Below are 18,273 nucleotides of genomic sequence, written 5' to 3'. Positions count from 1 at the left end.
GCCTGGAAACGATGCCTTATGAGGAACGGCTAAGGGAGCTGGGCATGTTTAGCCTGGAGAAGAGGAGGTTAAGGGGTGATATGATAGCCATGTTCAAATATATAAAAGGATGTCACATAGAGGAGGGAGAAAGGTTGTTTTCTGCTGCTCCAGAGAAGCGGACACGGAGCAATGGTTCCAAACTACAAGAAAGAAGATTCCACCTAAACATTAGGAAGAACTTCCTGACAGTAAGAGCTGTTTGACAGTGGAATTTGCTGCCAAGGAGTGTGGTGGAGTCTCCTTCTTTGGAGGTCTTTAAGCAGAGGCTTGACAACCATATGTCCGGAGTGCTCTGATGGTGTTTCCTGCTTGGCAGGGGGTTGGACTCGATGGCCCTTGTGGTCTCTTCCAACTCTATGATTCTATGATTCTATGATTCTAGGATGTCCCATTCCATAATGATAATTTTACCCCACACATCTTACTGGGTTGCCAGGGGTCAGAAAACCTTTTCAGCAGGGGGCCGCTCCACTGTCCCTCAGACCTTGTGGGGGGCTGGACTATATTGGGGGGGGGAATGAACAACTTCCTATGCTCCACAAATAACACAGAGATGCATTTTAAATAAAAGGACACATTGTACTCATGTAAAAACATGCTGATTCCTGGACCGTCCGCGGGCCGGATGGAGAAGGCGATTGGGCCGCATCCGGCCCCTGGGCCTTAGTTTGCCTACCCATGCCCTAGCCACTGTGGGCAGCTTCCTACATACAGTCATACCTTGGAATTCAAACGGAATCCATACTCTGCTGTGCGACGACTGCATTGTGGAAGTGAATCCGGTGCTCACAACTCTAAGCTGTGAGTCCACAGCACTTTGACCTGGTGGTCTCTGGAAGTGCTACCCAGCTCTCCTAGCCCAGTCGGGGTTGAAGTGCATGAGTCCAGTTGGTGACACTGGCTCAAGGGCGATGCTGACAGATGGACCCTTCTGGATGCATTCATCTCTTATCAATGATTGACCAGGCTAGAGCGAAACACCTGTGACGTTAACATATGAGAGTGCTGGAGGTGAAATAGTTAAACAGGTTACCCAATCAGAACCCGGGGGGTGGAGTCAGAGGGACTATAAAACCAGCTCTGGGAGGGGCGAAGGGGGGAGTTCGTTGGGAGCTGGGTGGTTGGTTGGAGTGGGAGTCAATTGGGATAGAGTCTGTGGGTAGGTTGAGTTGTTGTTGTTTAGTCGTTTAGTCGTGTCCGACTCTTTGTGACCCCATGGACCAGAGCACGCCAGGCACTCCTGTCTTCCACTGCCTCCCGCAGTTTGGTCAAACTCATATTCGTAGCTTCGAGAACACTGTCCCACCATCTCGTCCTTCGTCGTCCCCTTCTCCTTGTGCCCTCCATCTTAGTCCCAACATCAGGGTCTTTTCCAGGGAGTCTTCTCTTCTCATGAGGTGGCCAAAGTCTTGGAGCCTCAGCTTCACGGTTGAGTTAGTGTAGCGAAATAAGCTGAGTCAGGAGCAGTTAGGAGCTAGGAAGACGAGTAAATATCTGAGAGGTGGTTTAGTGAGTGAGAGCAGGTAGCGGAAGTTACAGGTCTGGATAGGCACCCCATGATTGTAATGGACTGATACCGTTTATGAAACCACACGCTTGTTAAACCGCAATAAATAAACAGAAGTTTATGTTCCAATTTAACCCTGACTGGACTCAGTATTGTCCCAGGTAGGGCCTGGGTGGTGGCAGCGAGAAATAAAGTGGTGGCACAGGGATCAATAGACGGTGAAACGTCAGGGGACCCTGTGTGATCACCCCAACACCTTTCTCGCTTTGTATTTACAGTGGTACCTCGGGTTACAGACGCTTCAGGTTACAGACTCCGCTAACCCAGAAATAGTACCTTGGGTTAAGAACTTTGCTTCAGGATGAGAACAGAAATTGCACAGCGGTGACAGCAGCAGCGGGAGGCCCCATTAGCTAAAGTGGTGCTTCAGGTTAAGAACAGTTTCAGGTTAAGAACGGACCTCCGGAACGAATTAAGTTCTTAACCCGACGTACCACTGTAAAGTTTTACCGCTCTTATTGCTTTCAAAGTTATTTCCTTTGCTCACTCTTGTTTGTACAGTGGAACCTCAGTTTTTGAGTGTCTGCCCTGGAATCAAGTTCATCCACGTTGTTGAATTAATGCAACTAAATAGTTTTAATTGGATTTTGAACAAATAGTTGCTGTTTTGAATTTTACTGTGTTATTATCTTCTTTTGTTGTTGTTTAGTCATTTAGTCGTGTCTGACTCTTCGTGACCCCATGGACCAGAGCACACCAGGCACTCCTGTCTTCCACTGCCTCCCGCAGTTTGGTCAAACTTATGTTCGTAGCTTTGAGAACACTGTCCCACCATCTCGTCCTCTGTCGTCCCCTTCTCCTTGTGCCCTCCATCTTTCCCAACATCAGGGTCTTTTCCAGGGAGTCTTCTCTTCTCATGAGGTGGTCAAAGTCTTGGAGCCTCAGCTTCAGGATCTGTCCTTCCAGTGAGCACTCAGGGCTGATTTCCTTAAGAATGGAGAGGTTTGATCTTCTTGCAGTCCATGGGACTCTCAAGAGTCTCTTCCAGCACCATAATTTAAAAGCATCCATTCTTCGGTGATCAGCCTTCTTGATGGTCCAGCTCTCACTTCCATACATCACTACTGGGAAAACCATAGCTTTAACTATACGGCCCTTTGTTGGCAAGGTGATGTCTCTGCTTTTGAAGATGCTGTCTAGGTTTGTCATTGCTTTTCTCCCAAGAAGCAGGCGTCTTTTAATTTCACCATTTCCAGTATCCCTGCCAAGAAAACTCCATTATCTTCTTTAGTGGGTCATAGAATAATAGACTCATAGAGTTGGAAGGGACCCTGAGGATCATCTAGTCCAATCCCCTGCAATGCAGGAATATGCAGCTGACCCATACGGGGATCAAACTTGCAACCTTGGCGTTATCAGCACCATGCTCTGACCAACTGAGCTATCCAGGTTCTGCAAACCACTCTTCTGAATAATGTTGTCTATAGGGTAGAGGGCATTGGGCATGAGCTTATGGAACAAAAGGGGTGTCAGCCTGGAAAGGTTTGGGAAACGCTTGTATAAAAGGCCATCAATGCAACTTCTGTTGATATAACAGTACAATATATTACAGCAATAGTGCATGAGAATGTAGCATCCCTGCTTGTGGTTAACGCTTAGCTGGAATGAAATATTCAACGCAGCAATAGAGAAATTAAAATAATAATTTATTTGTCAGACAAATAAATATGAGGCACAGTGGTATATGGTTACCAAGCTCTGGCCTGGCCTCTTGCCATTCTGGCCAGCACTTATATTTCCTTAATCCAGCCCCCTTGCTCCTCCTGTGGCTGCCTCTGTCCAATCAGCCTGGTTGAAATTCCTATTGGCTGTTTGCTAGAACCAATCACAAAAGATACACCCATTTCCTTCTGTCCTTTTATGGGAAACAAAAAGCTATATATTCTTCTATCTATAAATGACAAATAAGTAGTAATATATCTTACATGTGTCTCAACAAGGAACCTTAATTACCAGCTCACCTCACCCTATTGCCCTCCAAAACAGATGGTTAATCTTAAATTTTTATCTTAAACAGATGTCAAGGATCATCATTGAAAGATCTACTTCCTTTGGAGGTCTCTAAACAAAAGCTTGACAAATGCTCTAATGATGTTTCCTGCTTGTGATCTCTTCCAACTATATGAAATAAGAATCTAGCATAAGGATTTAACATTTCTTAGCTTCTAATTCCTTTGCATAATTACATTTAAGCCAATATATTTAATACATAACATAAATAACCTTTTTAAAAGAATAAACCTTTTCAAAGTAAGGAACAGTTTCCAGCCTCAAAAATAGAAAGAAAACCTCTCTTCTCCAGCCAAGCCAGTTGCCTTTTTCACTGCTCTTGACCTTTGAACCTTTGGAAAATATGGCTCAAGTTGAATGGGAGGCACATGGTTTTATTTTACTATTTACCCACTCTTAATTATGTTTATCTCTGCTTTTTTATCTTCTGTAATATGTAGGGTCAGTGTAACCTTGGCTGTCAGCCTGTAATTCCCTTTGACTTTGAGAATTGTTTTCTGCTATAAATCAGGGGGCCCCCTTGTCCAGAAGAATAAACATCTTGCCAAGGTTCTTAGGCAGCTGCTCTTCTGCCTGGCATGAACATTTGAAAATCTTTAAGCTCATTTTAAGATACAGGCCCTGATCAAAATATAAGCTTGATAAAAATGCAGGCTTATGATTAGATGCCTCAAGAACACACCCCAAAGGAAATCATTACGTAACCTGTGTGAAACAGACTCACGCTGTAGCAAAACAACACTCAGTGTTCAGTGGGCCTGTGCCACTTTCTAAATCTGGGCAATTGCTTTCTGCTTTGCAGCTTCCATTGAGCAATAAACCCCACTTGGGGAAGTTCTGCTGGTTAAATAACTGCTTCTTAAGCAACTGTGCATGATTCACATCAGATAATACCCTTCTGGAAAGGGGCACAGCAGAGGCCGCTGGTCATGTTATTTTTAGCAGCCGGACACAACAAATTGCTCATTTTAAAACTCAGCTTTGACGAAGCAGCAACGCAAAATGTAATCTGGAGATGTTGGGGTCTTTCTAAAGAAAGCTCAACAACAGTTGGGGTGTCCTGGTTTGTACTTTTAAAAATATGCCAACCCTAGCTGGTGGTTCCTTGGCTACTATGTTATGAGGCCATTTCAGGTGTGTCCTTAGGAGCTTTTGCCATAATGTTTATTTATTGATCTAACCAACTTGCACCCTGCTTTACATTCCAGCAGAACTCTCAAAGTGGTTTGCACATCTCAACAAAAACACACATTCCACATTCAGTGCGACTGCTAATAACACTAATATTTAAAAAGCCACATTTTAAGCGACATGACGAAACAAGGATATATCAGAACAACATACATTAGCATATAAGACAAATAAATATCTATAAGCAAAATAAATGCAAAATGCAAATCATATAGAAAATGTCAAAACAGCAAGATACAACATCAGGAAACAACACAACTAAAATATATAGCTTTAAAAATCTCATAAATATTACCCCCTGCCAAAAGGGAGGGGAGGATAATTATTTGTACAATAACATTGTATTAAAAAATGTATATGTTAGAGGACAGTAGGCTTCAAAATGCATTATTATTAGTAGTAGTGGTAGAGGTAGTATTTAATTTAAATACTGCTTGCTTTCCAGAATGGCTTCTAAGCACTTTACAAGTTTTTTTAAAAAACCAGTTATGAAAATATAATTATAAAAATATAATGTTGGTAGAAAATGACAGAATAAAATGGATTATATTAAGGAAATTAGCAAAAATGTGCCTATTAGGTAAAACATGCCTACAAAGGGGTAACTGTTGGGGAAAATATGCCCTAAGCAGCTGATTAATTGTCATCAATACAACGGTACCTCAGGTTAAGAACTTAACTCGTTCCTGAGGTCTGTTCTTAACCTGAAACTGTTCTTAACCTGAAGCACCACTTTAGCTAATGGGGCCTCCCGCTGCCGAAACACGATTTCTGTTCTCCTGAAGCAAAGTTCTTAACCTGAGGTACTATTTCTGGGTTAGTGGGGTCTGTAACCTGAAGCGTCTGTAACCTGAGGTACCACTGTACCTAAAAAAGGAGAAATAAATCTGCTAGTGGACGAAGAAACTTGGTGGACTGAATTTAAGATTAGAAAAATGAGAAACCAAGGGAAACAGAGAGAGAAACTGTGAATCAACGCAGCGGTGGAGCAAGCCGATCGGGCGCCTAGGGAGGTGCGCATGCCCTGCGCCCAGGGGCATTGCCAGGATTGTGGCTGAATCCTGACAAGAGAGAAGTACTGTTTTGGGGGGACTGTTGAATGGTTACTTTAAATGTAAAGGTTCATCATTGTTCCACCCAATGTGTATGTCTTTAAGGGGCCAGAGCAAGGGCCAGAGCAAGATAACGAGACCCAGCTTTACAGCTGTGAAACATAGCAGGTGCTGCCGAGTTGCACTGATTAAGGTGTGTCAGCATTTGGTTGTAGTATATAAGGAGCAGCACCTAGCTCTCCCATTACCCTGGGGGTTGGGTTGGTGGTTGGGTCTGGTTTGTTGTTAATGTATTTAGTGTATAAGGAGTTTTTGTTTTTTGTAATTAAAACCTTGTTTAAGTTATTTTTGAGTCCCTTTCTTTTTAATGCATGGTCTCCCCAGCAAGCTCTCTGCAGCGCTACCATACTGCAACTAGCCAACAGGGACAGGGGGCGGGCAGTTGTGGGGGACTCCCTGGTCCTAAATGGGGTAACTGTGCCCCTGAAGGACCAGGTGCGCAGCCTGGGAGTCATTCTGGACTCACAGCTGTCCATGGAGGCACAGGTCAATTCCATGTCCAGGAATTCCAGGGCAGCTGTCGACCAGCTCCATCTGGTACGCAGGATGAGACCCTATCTGCCTATGGACTGTCTTGCCAGAGTGGTGCATGCTCTAGTTATCTCCCGCTTGGGCTACTGCAATGCGCTCTACGTGGGGCTACCTTTGAAGGTGACCCGGAAACTGCAACTAATCCAGAATGCGGCAGCTAGACTGGTGACTGGGAGCGGCCGCTGAGACCACGTAACACTGGTCCTGAAAGACCTACATTGGCTCCCAGTATGTTTCTGGGCACAATTCAAAGTGTTGGTGCTGACCTTTAAAGCCCTAAACGGCCTCAGCCCAGTATACCTGAAGGAGCGTCTCCCCCCCCCCCCATCGTTCAGCCCGGACGCTGAGGTCCAGCTCTGAGGGCCTTCTGGCGGATCCCTCCCTGTGAAACACCCTCCCATCAGATGTCAAAGAGATAAACAACTATCTGACATTTAGAAGACAACTGATGGCGGCCCTGTTTAGGGAAGTTTTTAATGTCTGACATTTTAATGTATTTTAAAATCTTTTGTTGGAAGCCGCCCAGAGTGGCTGGGGAAACCCAGCCAGATGGGTGGGGTACAAATAAAAAATGATGATGATGATGTCTGCAGTGAGGATGAATGGAGGGGGAAGGCCCTTCACTCAGCAGTTTAGCTGGGTGAAGCCTCTCCTCCCTTTTAAAATAGGTGTGACGGAATGAGAGGGGGGGGCTTAGGTAAGAGGGGAGCGGCTTGGGGCATGGGTGAAGTGCAAAGGGAGAGGGGTTGGTCAAGTATGAGGATGGGCAAGGGGGTAAATTAATTATTATTGAGACTTTTTTTGTAAATGACTTCATGTTTGTTGTTTTTGTTATTTACAGTCAAATAGTGGAGTTGGCAAGTGAGGCAAGCAGGCGTTGCAGCCCCTAGTATGTGGGTGTGTGGATATCATTCTGTGCAGGGGAGCCTGAAAGCAAAATTGGCTTTCCAAATTCGGGGAAGTGAAACTGGCATCTATTAATTGCAGAAGGAAGTGTCACAGCCAAAAGAAAAGAAAAGCCTTTCTCCTGCAACTGAAACAAGAGTTCCCAAGAGACAACGCAGACGGGAATGTGGGTTTTCCTGCCACTTTGATGGCTGCTTTCAACTCTTCGCTGTGGCTAATCCGTCTCTTCCTACAGCTCCACCTCTTCCTGCAAACCCCTGGTGAGTCTGGAACAAACTCGTAAATGCCGTTAAATCGACTAGGACCAGCTTTCTGAGCTTAGTGAATCCCGGTGAAACACACTCTCTAGGGAGGGAAGTGATTTGTGGCTTGCGTGCAGTAGAAACCCAGACGAAGAGGACCTTTCAAGTCTCTTCATTGCGGTCCACTTCAGATCCTTCCAGAGTTGGGTTCAACAGTTTCTTGATAGGGTTGCCACCAGAAGATTAGGACCTGAGACTTAGAGAGTGGAAATTAGGGCCTCCATCGGGGTAGATGCCAGAAGGAGCCATTTCTCACGGGCTACTGGACATGTTGACTACATTAACACACACAGTGGTGCTTCACAAGACGAAAAGAATCCGTTCCACGAGTCTCTTTGTCTAGCGGTTTTTTCGTCTTGCGAAGCAAGCCCATTGACGGATTAGCGGATTAGCGCTATTAGCGGTTTAGTGGCTTAGAAAAGGGGGGGGGGAGGAAAAAAAACCTGCAGGAACTCGCAAGACATTTTTGTCTTGCGAAGCAAGCCCATAGGAAATTTGTTTTGCGCAGTGCCTCCAAAACGGAAAACTCTTTCGTCTAGCGAGTTTTCCGTCTTGTGAGGCATTCATCTTGCGGGGCACCACTGTAAGTGCATTGAGGTTAAATCCTGACAAGACAGAAGTACTGTTTTTGGGGGACAGGGAGCAGACAGGTGTGGGGGACTCCCTGGTCCTGAATGGGGCAACTGTGCCCCTGAAGGACCAGGTGCGCAGCCTGGGAGTCATTTTGGACACACAGCTGTCCATGGAGGTCAAGGTCAATTCTGTGTCCAGGGCAGCTGTTTATCAGCTCCATCTGGTACGCAGGCTGAGACCCTACCTGCCCAAAGACTGTCTTGCCAGAGTTGTGCATGCTCTAGTTATCTCCCGCTTGGCCTACTGCAATGCGCTCTATGTGGGGCTACCTTTGAAGGTGACCCGGAAACTACAACTAATCCAGAATGCGGCAGTTAGACTGGTGACTGGGAGTGGCTGCCGAGACCACATAACACTGGTCCTGAGAGATCTTCATTGGCTCCCAGTATGTTTCCGAGCACAATTCAAAGTGTTAGTGCTGACCTTTAAAGCCCTAAACGACCTCTGTCCTGTATACCTGAAGGAGCGTCTCCACCCCCATCGTTCAGCCCAGACAGAGGTCCAGCTCCGAGGGCCTTCTGGCGGTTCCCTTGCTGCGAGAAGTGAGGTTACAGGGAACCAGGCAGAGGTAGTGGCGCCCGCCCTGTGGAACCCCCTCCCACCAGACGTCAAGGCAATAAACAACTATTTAACTTTTAAAAGACAACTGAAGGTGGTCCTGTTTAGGGAAGTTTTTAATGTCTGATGCTGTATTGTTTTTAACACTCAATTGGGAGCCGCCCAGCGAGGCTAGGGAAACTCAGCCAGATGGGTGGGATATAAAAAATAAATTATTATTATTATATTATTATTATAAAACAGCCTGCTGGATCAGACCAGTGACTCATCTAGTCCAGCATCCTGTTCTCACAGCAGCTGGCCAGATGCTTAAGGGAAAAGAGCCTGCAATCAGGATTCGAACACAAGACCCTCTCCCCCCCTGCAGTTTCCAGCAACTGGCATTCAGACACATGCTGCTTCCAAGAGGAGAGGAAGAACATCAGGGCTAGTAGCCACTGGTAGTCTTATCCTGCAAGAAATTGTTTAACCCTCTTTAAAAGCCTGCAAAGTTGGTGGCCGTCAACAAATAATTCTTTCAATACATTAGTTGCTGGTGATCGGTTAGGGAGCGATATCATTGGCATCTGTCTGTCTCGGGAGACAGTGGAGGAGTGTGCCTTTAAGGGCAAAGCCAAACTGTTGGAAGTTTGCACCACCTCCTGCGCCCATAGAGACCGATAGGGGAGAGACATGTTTTGTTGCAGCTGGGGCAGATGAAGGCGTCCGGTTGCGCTGACGCAGATGCACCAGGACGTTTCTTCTCTGCGCTCCTCCCAGCGGTCATTTGTCCTCTGGTGATTGCTACGGATGTATCCCCACAGTTATTTCTGCTGCATTAGCAGCACCCAAGTGACCTCCCCGGGGTGGAAGCCTGGGCAGTGTGTATAGAGGTTCCAGGCTGCCCAGACGACAAGATCCTCTTGGCCTCACTGATGGAAAGCAGAGCAAGGCGTTTGGCACCAGCTTGGCTGCAGGAGTTGCTGGAAGGAGGCGGACAACCAACCACCTTAAAGACTCGACTCTGGATTTTTGTAGGGTTTACTCCTCAGCCTTTTCAAGAGTGGGGTTGGGGGTTGTTCTTCCATGGTTTTGAACTGGAGGTGAAAGGCTGCCTCCAGAGTGATTAAAATGTTTTCAATCAAACAGGGGTGGTAGAAGCAGAATCTGGAGAGGAACCAGAACTCTATGATGTTCTTTCAGATGCCACCCTTGTGAAGGTCAAACAGGAGCCCAAATTTCTATCTGCATCCCTTGGAGAGAGCGTCACGCTGCACTGCCAACTGACCCGGGCAATTGTCCACCCTACCGTGACATGGTACAAGGAGTCCCAAGCTCTTGGCACAGGAACCGATTCCCGGGTGAGAAGACTCCATCCTGACTCGCAAACAGACTTCTCCATTCTCATCCCCAACATAGAACTCCAGGATGCTGGGACCTATTACTGTACGAAGGAAATCTTTGGAATGAAGCGGAAGGGGAAAGGCAGTGTGGTTTCTGTGGTTGGTAAGTGACTGACAAATTGTTATTAACATGGGTGGGGAAGAACATTATCTCCAAGCAGTGAGAGCCTCCAGGGCTGCCTTCCTGTGTTTTCCCAGAATTTCATTTCCTTCAAATGAAGATCAGCAGGGACTGTTGGGTCTTTATTTACACATATAAAGGTAAAGGGACCCCTGACCGTTAGGTCCAGTCGTGACCGACTCTGGGGTTGCAGCGCTCATCTCGCTTTACTGGCCGAGGGAGCCGGCATACAGCTTCCGGGTCATGTGGCCAGCATGACCAAGCCACTTCTGGCGAACCAGAGCAGCGCATGGAAACACCGTTTACCTTCCCACCAGAGTGGTACCTATTTATCTACTTGCACTTCGAAGTGCTTTTGAACTGCTAGGTTGGCAGGAGCAGGGACCGAGCAACAGGAGCTCACCCCATCATTGGGAATCGAACCGCCGACCTTCTGATCGGCAAGTTCTAGGCTCTCTGTTTTAACCCACAGCGAATACATAAAATCATAGAATTGTAGTTTGGAAGGGACCGATTCTGCAATTCTCCCCCAGGAGGATACCTTAGGAAAGGTGGGGTCACCAGGCTATTTCTCAAGGGACCAGCAAGGCTTATTTTTATGATGATAAGCTGTCTGTTTCCATCCCCGTCAGCACCCTGTCAGTCAAACGGAGACCCTGGTGACGCAACTTTGGTTGATTTCTTCTTCCCTTCCCTTTTTCCATTTGTGTTGTAACATTTTAGATTGAAGTCATTGCTAGTTACTACATTTAATATATATATATATATATATATGAACATTGCTTTGGGAGCCTTTCTGGCTGAAGAGTAGGATATAAGTCCCATGAATTAATTAGTTAATATTGATTTTTTCCTTAAAAGCGCAGAGCACAAAAAGTCCACATTTTAACAATTGGCTTTGTCTGCTCAGTTCCGCCCAAAGTGTGGCTGAAAATGGACCCTCCCTCACCTGTCCAGGTGAATGACACTGTGACAGTCACCTGCTACGTGGAAGGCTTTTATCCCAGATACATCATTTTTAACTGGCTGAAGGACCGGGAGAAAACCCCGCTGGAGGCGCCAGTTTTCGAAATCCTGAATCAGGATGGGACCTTCTCCCTTCGGAGTTCCCTGGAAGTGACAGCAACTAAGCAGAACAGCTCTTCTGTGTTCACTTGCCGGGTTGTGCACAACTCCCAGCCCCCCATTAGCAAATCTGCGGTGCTAAAAGTCTTAAGCAGCACAGGTAAGCCTGAACCCCATTTCCCCCAGAAGTATCTGGATATATGTGAAGGCTGCTTTCTACCGAATCAGTGCCTAGTGACACTGAAGATCTCCATGGCTTCCCAGTCCTGCTACTGGACCTCCCATTAGCCAGAAATAAGGACATTAGTAAGAAGAGCCCTGTTGTATTGTATCAAATGTTCATCTCCTTCATCCTTCACCTTCAAAGAAGGTGCTCTGGAGTGCAACTCCCACCAGCCACAGGCAGCCAAACTGTGCTGGCCAGGGCTGATGGGAGTTGTAGTCCAAAACATCTGGAGGGCACCACGTTGGTAAAGGCCGATTTAGTCCCATTCCCTTTTCCCCACAGTGCAGAACAGATGCTATTAAGACACATACTGGCAGAGCAAGGTATCTAATAGTCCTCTCCTGTTGATGCTTCCTAGCTGCTGGTATTCTGTGGCGTGCTTCCTCTTGACATCATCATCATCATCATCATCATAATTTATTATTTATACCCCACCCATCTGGCTGGGCTTCCTCAGCCACTCTGGGCGGCTTTCAACAAAATATTAAAATACCGTAGTACATCAAACATTAAAAGCTTCCCTAAACATGGAGGACCCACATAGCTATCTCCACTTCCATCCATTTGTCTTCTCCCCTTTTAAAATCATCTAAGCTAGTGGTCCTCACCACATCTTGGGGCTAATAATAATAATAATAATGTTTACAGTTATACCCAAATTAAAATAACCACCAACCACAACTAACATTTAACCAACACCAACCCAACAAAAACAAAAACAAAACAGAGGAACCAAAATTAAAACCATTTAAAACCCCATATATGCAATCTGGGACCATCTTAATGCAACACATGTACTCTTCCAATGTGGTTTGGGGCCTTCCCCCAAATTGCAGATTGCTTTGGAATGAAGCTACTTTGTCCATCCAGGCCAGTATTGTCTTTCTGGTGTCATGGACTGGTTGGGCACAGAGGAATGGTGGGAGGAACCAGCTGGGGAACCAACAAGGGAAGAAGACTCAGAGTCCAAGGATTGGTGGTGAGACAATGTCAAAGGGAGAAGACAGAGAAGGGGAAGTGTCAGAAGCTGAAGAGGTAACAGGGCTTAGTGAGCTGGGAGAGTCTGTGGTGGAGAGGAGGCCAGAATCAGAGGCAGAAGCTGAAGCAGAAGGGAATTGAAGCCAAGAGACAGAGATGAGTCCGGCTGTTGAAGAAGCAAGAGTGTCTCTTCCTTCTGCTGTGACAAGCTCCCCTTCTCACTTGTTCCCCAGAACCAGAAGAGGCATGAAAAGGGTGGTTCTCTGCATGCTGGTGCAGTCTCTGATTGCTTAGAAAAAGCCCTGGAGAGAACTTAGACAACTGTAGGGAAGCAGAGACTTTCAGTCTCAGCAACTAATTTTAAAGGAGAAAGGCCACTTGGAATACACTGCTCTGACACTCAGCCAGGTCTATGGAGGTCCTGTTTTAGCTGGTAAAAAGTAAACTCCAACTTTGAACTGGGTGATTACTGACTGGCCTGTGACATCTGACTTGTGGGGACTTTCCAGGTTTTGGCTTTAAGCTGGCTACTAGAGATGCTCTTATGCTTGAACTGAGCCAGTGGAGGCTGGTCTATTGGGAAGAATGTGGCACTTTCAGACCACCCCTGAATCTGAGCTCAGCCGGTCACCATCTGTCTACCTTCTTCCTTACAACCAATGCAGGGTTTGGCCTTGTCTCTCAGCTTCCTCCTTCTTACGCTCAGCATTGCCCGTTCATTGAACTCAGCAGGGAAGAGAATTAGGACAAAACTAGAATGAGTTGGCTCTGTCCATCATTGGCCCTGGTGCCCCTGCCTTCCACGCCACCAATCCAAAAGGGCACCAGTCACCACTGCCGAACTTGTGACCTTCTGAAAGCAAAGTGTGTGGTGGCTCCTTCTCTGTGGAAACTCCCTGAAGGTTGCCCAATGCAAGTGATTCATGGTGAACGCACGGGTTCATGGAAAGTGTCTTCTGTTGCCAACACCAACACTTTCCAGCAAAGTAACATGTCACCAAGGCAACCGTCTCCATAGGCAACTTTTTTGGCACAATTCCAATTTCCGCGGAGTGTTGACGGAGAGCTCTGTGCAGTCCCATTGGCAAACGGCAACCACCTGCAGCAGCACACCAAGTCTCTGCAAGCACATGGCCAGCGCTTCAGGCCTTCTCCCATCTTATATCTGAAGGAGAGGGAGATGGAAAGGTTTCAGCAAACCATCTTTTGTGCATTGTGGATATTTACTGAGGACTTTTGCAGGCACCATGAGAGTTGCTGCTGTTCTGGGCTGCATCAATAGAAGTATAGTGTCCAGACCAAGGAAAGTTGTTGTTGTTGTTTAGTCATGTCTGACTCTTCGTGACCCCCTGGACCAGAGCACGCCAGGCACTTCTGTCTTCCGCTGTCTCCCGCAGTTTGGTCATACTCATGCTGGTAGCTTCAAGAACACTGTCCAACCCTCTCGTCCTCTGTCGTCCCCTTCTCCTTGTGCCCTCCATCTTTCCCAACATCAGGGTCTTTTCCAGGGAGTCTTCTCTTCTCATGAGGTGGCCAAAGTCTTGGAGCCTCAGCTTCACGATCTGTCCTTCCAGTGAGCACTCAGGGCTGATTTCCTTCAGAATGGAGAGGTTTGATCTTCTTGCAGTCCATGGGACTCTCAAGAGCCTCCTCCAGTACCAGAATTCAAAAGCATCAATTCTTCGGCGATCAGCCTTCTTTATGGTCCAGCTCTCACTTCCATACATCACTACTGGGAAAACCATAGCTTTAACTATACGGACCTTTGTTGGCAAGATGATGTCTCTGCTTTTTAAGATGCTGTCTAGGTTTGTCATTACTTTTCTCCCAAGAAGCAGACGTCTTTTAATTTCGTGACTGCTGTCACCATCTGCAGTGATCATGGAGCCCAAGAAAGTAAAATCTCTCACTGCTTCCATTTCTTCCCCTTCTATTTGCCAGGAGGTGATGGGACCAGTGGCCATGATCTTAGGGTTTTTTGATGTTGAGCTTCAGACCATATTTTGCACTCTCCTCTTTCACCCTTATTAAAAGGTTCTTTAATTCCTCCTCACTTTCTGCCATCAAGGTTGTGTCATCTGCATTTCAGGAAAGTTGTAGTACCCCTCTATTCAGCCTTGATCAGACCACACCTGGAATACAGTGGTACATCCGATTATGAACTTCATTCCGGAGGCCTGTTCTTAACCCCAAACCGTTCTTAACCTGAGGCGCGGTTTTGCTAATGGGGCCTCCTGCTGCTGTCGCGCTGCCAGTGCGCGACTTCTGCTCGCATCCCAGGGCAAAGTTCTCTACCAGGAGCACCTGCTTCTGGATTAGCGGAGCTTGTTACCCAAAGCATTTGTAAGGAGGACAGTACGTAACCCGAGGTTCCACTGTACTGTGTCCAATTCTGGGCACCACAATTTAAAGATGTTGACAATTTAAAGGTATGCAGAGGAGGGCAACCAAGATGACCAAGGGTCTGGAAAACAAGCCTTGTGAGGAACGGTTGAGGGAGCTGGGAATGTTTAGCCTGGGAAAGAGGAGACTGAGAGGAGATGCGATAGCCATCTTCAAAGGCTGTTGGAGCAAGCTTGTTCTCTCTTGCTCCGAAGAGTAGGACTCAAACCAATGGCTTCAAATTACAAGAAAGATGATTCTGACTGAAATCAACTTTCCGACAGTAAGAGCTGTTTGAAAGTGGAAAAGTCTCCCTGGGGAGGTGGTGGACTCTCCTTCCTTGGAGGTTTCTGAGTAGAGGCTGGGTGGCCATCTGTCAGGGATGCTTCAGCTGAGATTCCTGCATTGCAGAGGGCTGGACAAGATTGACCTTGGGGCTCCCTTCCAACTCTGCAATTCTATGATTCTACTGGTGAGCACACTGGCTCCCACAGAGATCACACTGGCGACCCCTGCGCTAACATGGCAATTAAGAATAACACATGTAAGTAGAATCTTTCCATAGAGGACCATCGGGGGAGAAATCAGATAAGAAAGCCTGCCAGTTCCTAACACTTCATGCCAACTTTCCAAACTGAATATCAACACAGCCGCGGCCTCTTTTGCCTGCTAGAACCAGCAGTTTGCCTCCACGCAGATGATGCCCTTTGTCTGCCCACATACTGCTTTTCTTAGCTTATTGTCCTATAGCTGCAACACTGCAGACTTTTCCTCCTCTTTCCCCCTTTGGCTTTGCTTGGATTTGGGGTTCAAATAAATGTATCAGCTCTCCCTGCCACCAGCCAGCTGTACCAGGGTGGACCGGATTGGGGGCCTCTAGACTGTCATGATTTTGCAGGAAGGATATGAGCACAGGCCATATCTTTAGGTGTGCACATTTAAAGCGAATTAACGACTGTCACGCTTCCCCAATAGGTCAGGACCCTCCCCTGGAGGGTAGTGCAATTATCTAGGGGAGGGATGGCAAACCTTTTAGAGACCGAGTGCCCAAACTGCAACCCAAAGCCCACTTATTTATCGCAAAGTGCCAACATGGCAATTTACCGTATAGTTCGCTCCATAAGACGCACCTAGTTTTTAGAGCAGGAAAACAAGGGGGAAAAAATCTGACTCAAATGTTGTACTAAACTATTTAAAACAACAAAGCGGGTGGCTCCTGTCCGCTTTGCTGCTTTAAAGGGAGCCACAGTATATAATGAAGAATGTTAATAGAGATGTTAATGGAGAGAAACCAGGGCTGTGCAAACGAGAAGTGCTCGGAGTATGGAAGAAGTCAGTATATAATGAAGAGAATGGAAAAAGGATAGACATTCCATTACAATGTAGCTGTTTTCATTATCACTGGGAAGTCAAGTATGGGCAGCGGTCACATAAACTAAAATTTGAGCATTTTACTGTTATTAATCAAGAATGGTAATAGTCAGGGAGAGAAAGCAGGGCTGTGGAAATGAAAAGTGCTTGGAATATGGAGGAACAGCAAAGAGATCAAATGATTGCGCTCCAGTTCCTAAATCTGTGAAGTTTTCTCAAAACAGGCATGGTTGTTTTGAAAGGAAGATTCAAAGAGTGGGAAATGGAGTGACTGAGCAAAGAACAGAGGAGGAAAAAAGGGCAGATAAATAGCTTCCATTCAGTACCAAGAGAAAACAATGTTTTTGGTTTGGTATAGGTGGACTGTACTTGTAAGAATTTGTATAATGAATTATAGATTTGGAGTGGAATATCAGTGCCTCTTTTCAGCAATAAAGATTAGCTCTGGCAGTCCCGCGCTGAGTGAGGGTAGGCTGGGCCGGCAAGTAGGGGTGGAATCGTGTTGCTCCGCTTGGCAGCGTTGCTGCTTGCACGGGAACAGGAGCTGGATCAAGGCTGCTCAGCTGGGGAGGTGCAGGCTCCATCACACTTTGAGGGGTTCGTGGCTGCACTCCCCTCAAGGGAGAAGTTTAAAGGAGCCCCTACCTCCGCATCAGATCCCCTGCAACCCCATGAAGGCATCGAGGCTGAATAGTTGCTGGAGTCAGGGAAGGGGGAGGCAGCCTGGAAGCTACATCTGAGAGCCCCTGCACCACCTGAAGGCAGCCAGGCTGAGCTACCCGCTCCCGCTACTTGCGTGCAAGCAGGAATGGAGGCGGGGATCTCTCAGCATGAAGCCTCCACTCCACTTCTGAGAGATCCCTGCCTCTACTCCGGCTTGCACGCGAGCCCTCCTCTCCTCTCCACACCCACCATGGAAGCTACAGCCCTGCTTGGGCGACAGTGTGCGTACCCACAGAGAGGGCTCTGAGTGCCCTCTCTGCCACATGTACCATAGGTTCACCACCACTGATCTAGGAGGCAAGGGGGTGGCAGAGGGTACTAGAAAAGACTTTTGGACTGCTATTGCTGGATCAAGTTCTCTTTTGTGAATTAAACTAGTTTTCACTGGATTTTGAATAACCATGCAATTAATCATTACTCTTTTGAGAGCGGATTCTCAGCCCCACAATCCCATAAAAAAGGGGCTCCTTTCTCCAAAGTACTTTTTGTAGGGTTCCAATGAATAATGTTTTATTTCAGTTTTTGCATCCCAAGTGGTGTTGGTGCTGGGAGGAAGGGGGGTTTAAAATATTTCCTGGAAAAGAAACCTATAATTGTGAATAACAAACAGGAGCTGATCTGCCGTTCTTTCTTAACAGGCGAAGGACATCTATTCTCCAGTTCTGCTTTCTGGATTGGATTTATCCTAAATAAGGTCATAGCGGCTTTCTTGCTCCTATGTCTTTTCCTGAGAAAACAACATGGCAAGATGAATCCCTAACAACATTATGGGAGTGAATGAAAACACCAGTCCTTTATTTGCTGTAGTGGATGAGAAGGTTGTAACCAACACACAAGAAGCAGCTGAAATCTGTTTGCAAACTTTAAGAGAGCTATGTTAGTGGGAAGCTATTGAATGCATTTATATTTGTGAAAATTTGTAAGCGTGATGTTATAGGGAGCTCAACAGCACATTATACATAAATGAAACTTGAGGAAGAGGGATTTGCAAGACAAGGGGGGGGGGAATGGTTACAGGAAAGACAAAATAGGATGAGAATATGCAGCTTTTCAACTTAACTTGACAAAATATTGTTGCATGCCACTCCTTTTTCAGAGCACTGCAAGATTCCAGTGGTTCTAGGCACTTACCTGGAGTTTGTGTTTTATTTTGGAAATGAGGCACAGTAGAGA

The 18,273-nt window shown here is 46.5% G+C and overlaps 1 protein-coding gene across 2 annotated transcripts; it reads left to right on the top strand.

The window, feature by feature from the left end:
• Positions 1-203: 203 nt before the first annotated feature.
• Positions 204-18,098, top strand: LOC307217888 (immunoglobulin kappa light chain-like). Of its 2 annotated transcripts, XM_079979921.1 has the most exons (5): positions 204-230; positions 7,441-7,619; positions 9,981-10,337; positions 11,266-11,580; positions 17,739-18,098. In XM_079979921.1, the coding sequence occupies exons 2-5, from the start codon at positions 7,547-7,549 to the stop codon at positions 17,858-17,860; spliced, it is 867 nt and encodes a 288-aa protein (XP_079836047.1). In that variant the 5' UTR covers positions 204-230; positions 7,441-7,546; the 3' UTR covers positions 17,861-18,098. The 2 variants fall into 2 exon arrangements, with proteins under 2 accessions (XP_079836047.1, XP_079836048.1); XM_079979922.1 differs by lacking the exon at positions 204-230 and having other exon boundaries at positions 7,300-7,619; positions 10,035-10,337.
• Positions 18,099-18,273: the final 175 nt, after the last annotated feature.

Source organism: Podarcis cretensis (assembly GCF_951804945.1).
Source record: "Podarcis cretensis genome assembly, chromosome: 6".
Classification (NCBI taxonomy): Eukaryota; Metazoa; Chordata; class Lepidosauria; order Squamata; family Lacertidae; genus Podarcis; species Podarcis cretensis.
This window is presented reverse-complemented; position numbering and strand designations above follow the sequence as displayed.

Coding starts and splice junctions, on each gene's coding strand:
- LOC307217888 (XM_079979921.1), top strand. CDS start 7,547: ATGGCTGCTTTCAACTCTTCGCTGTGGCTAATCCGTCTCTTCCTACAG. Junction 10,338..11,265: donor CAGTGTGGTTTCTGTGGTTG/GTAAGTGACTGA, acceptor TTGTCTGCTCAG/TTCCGCCCAAAGTGTGGCTG. Junction 11,581..17,738: donor AAAAGTCTTAAGCAGCACAG/GTAAGCCTGAAC, acceptor CTTTCTTAACAG/GCGAAGGACATCTATTCTCC.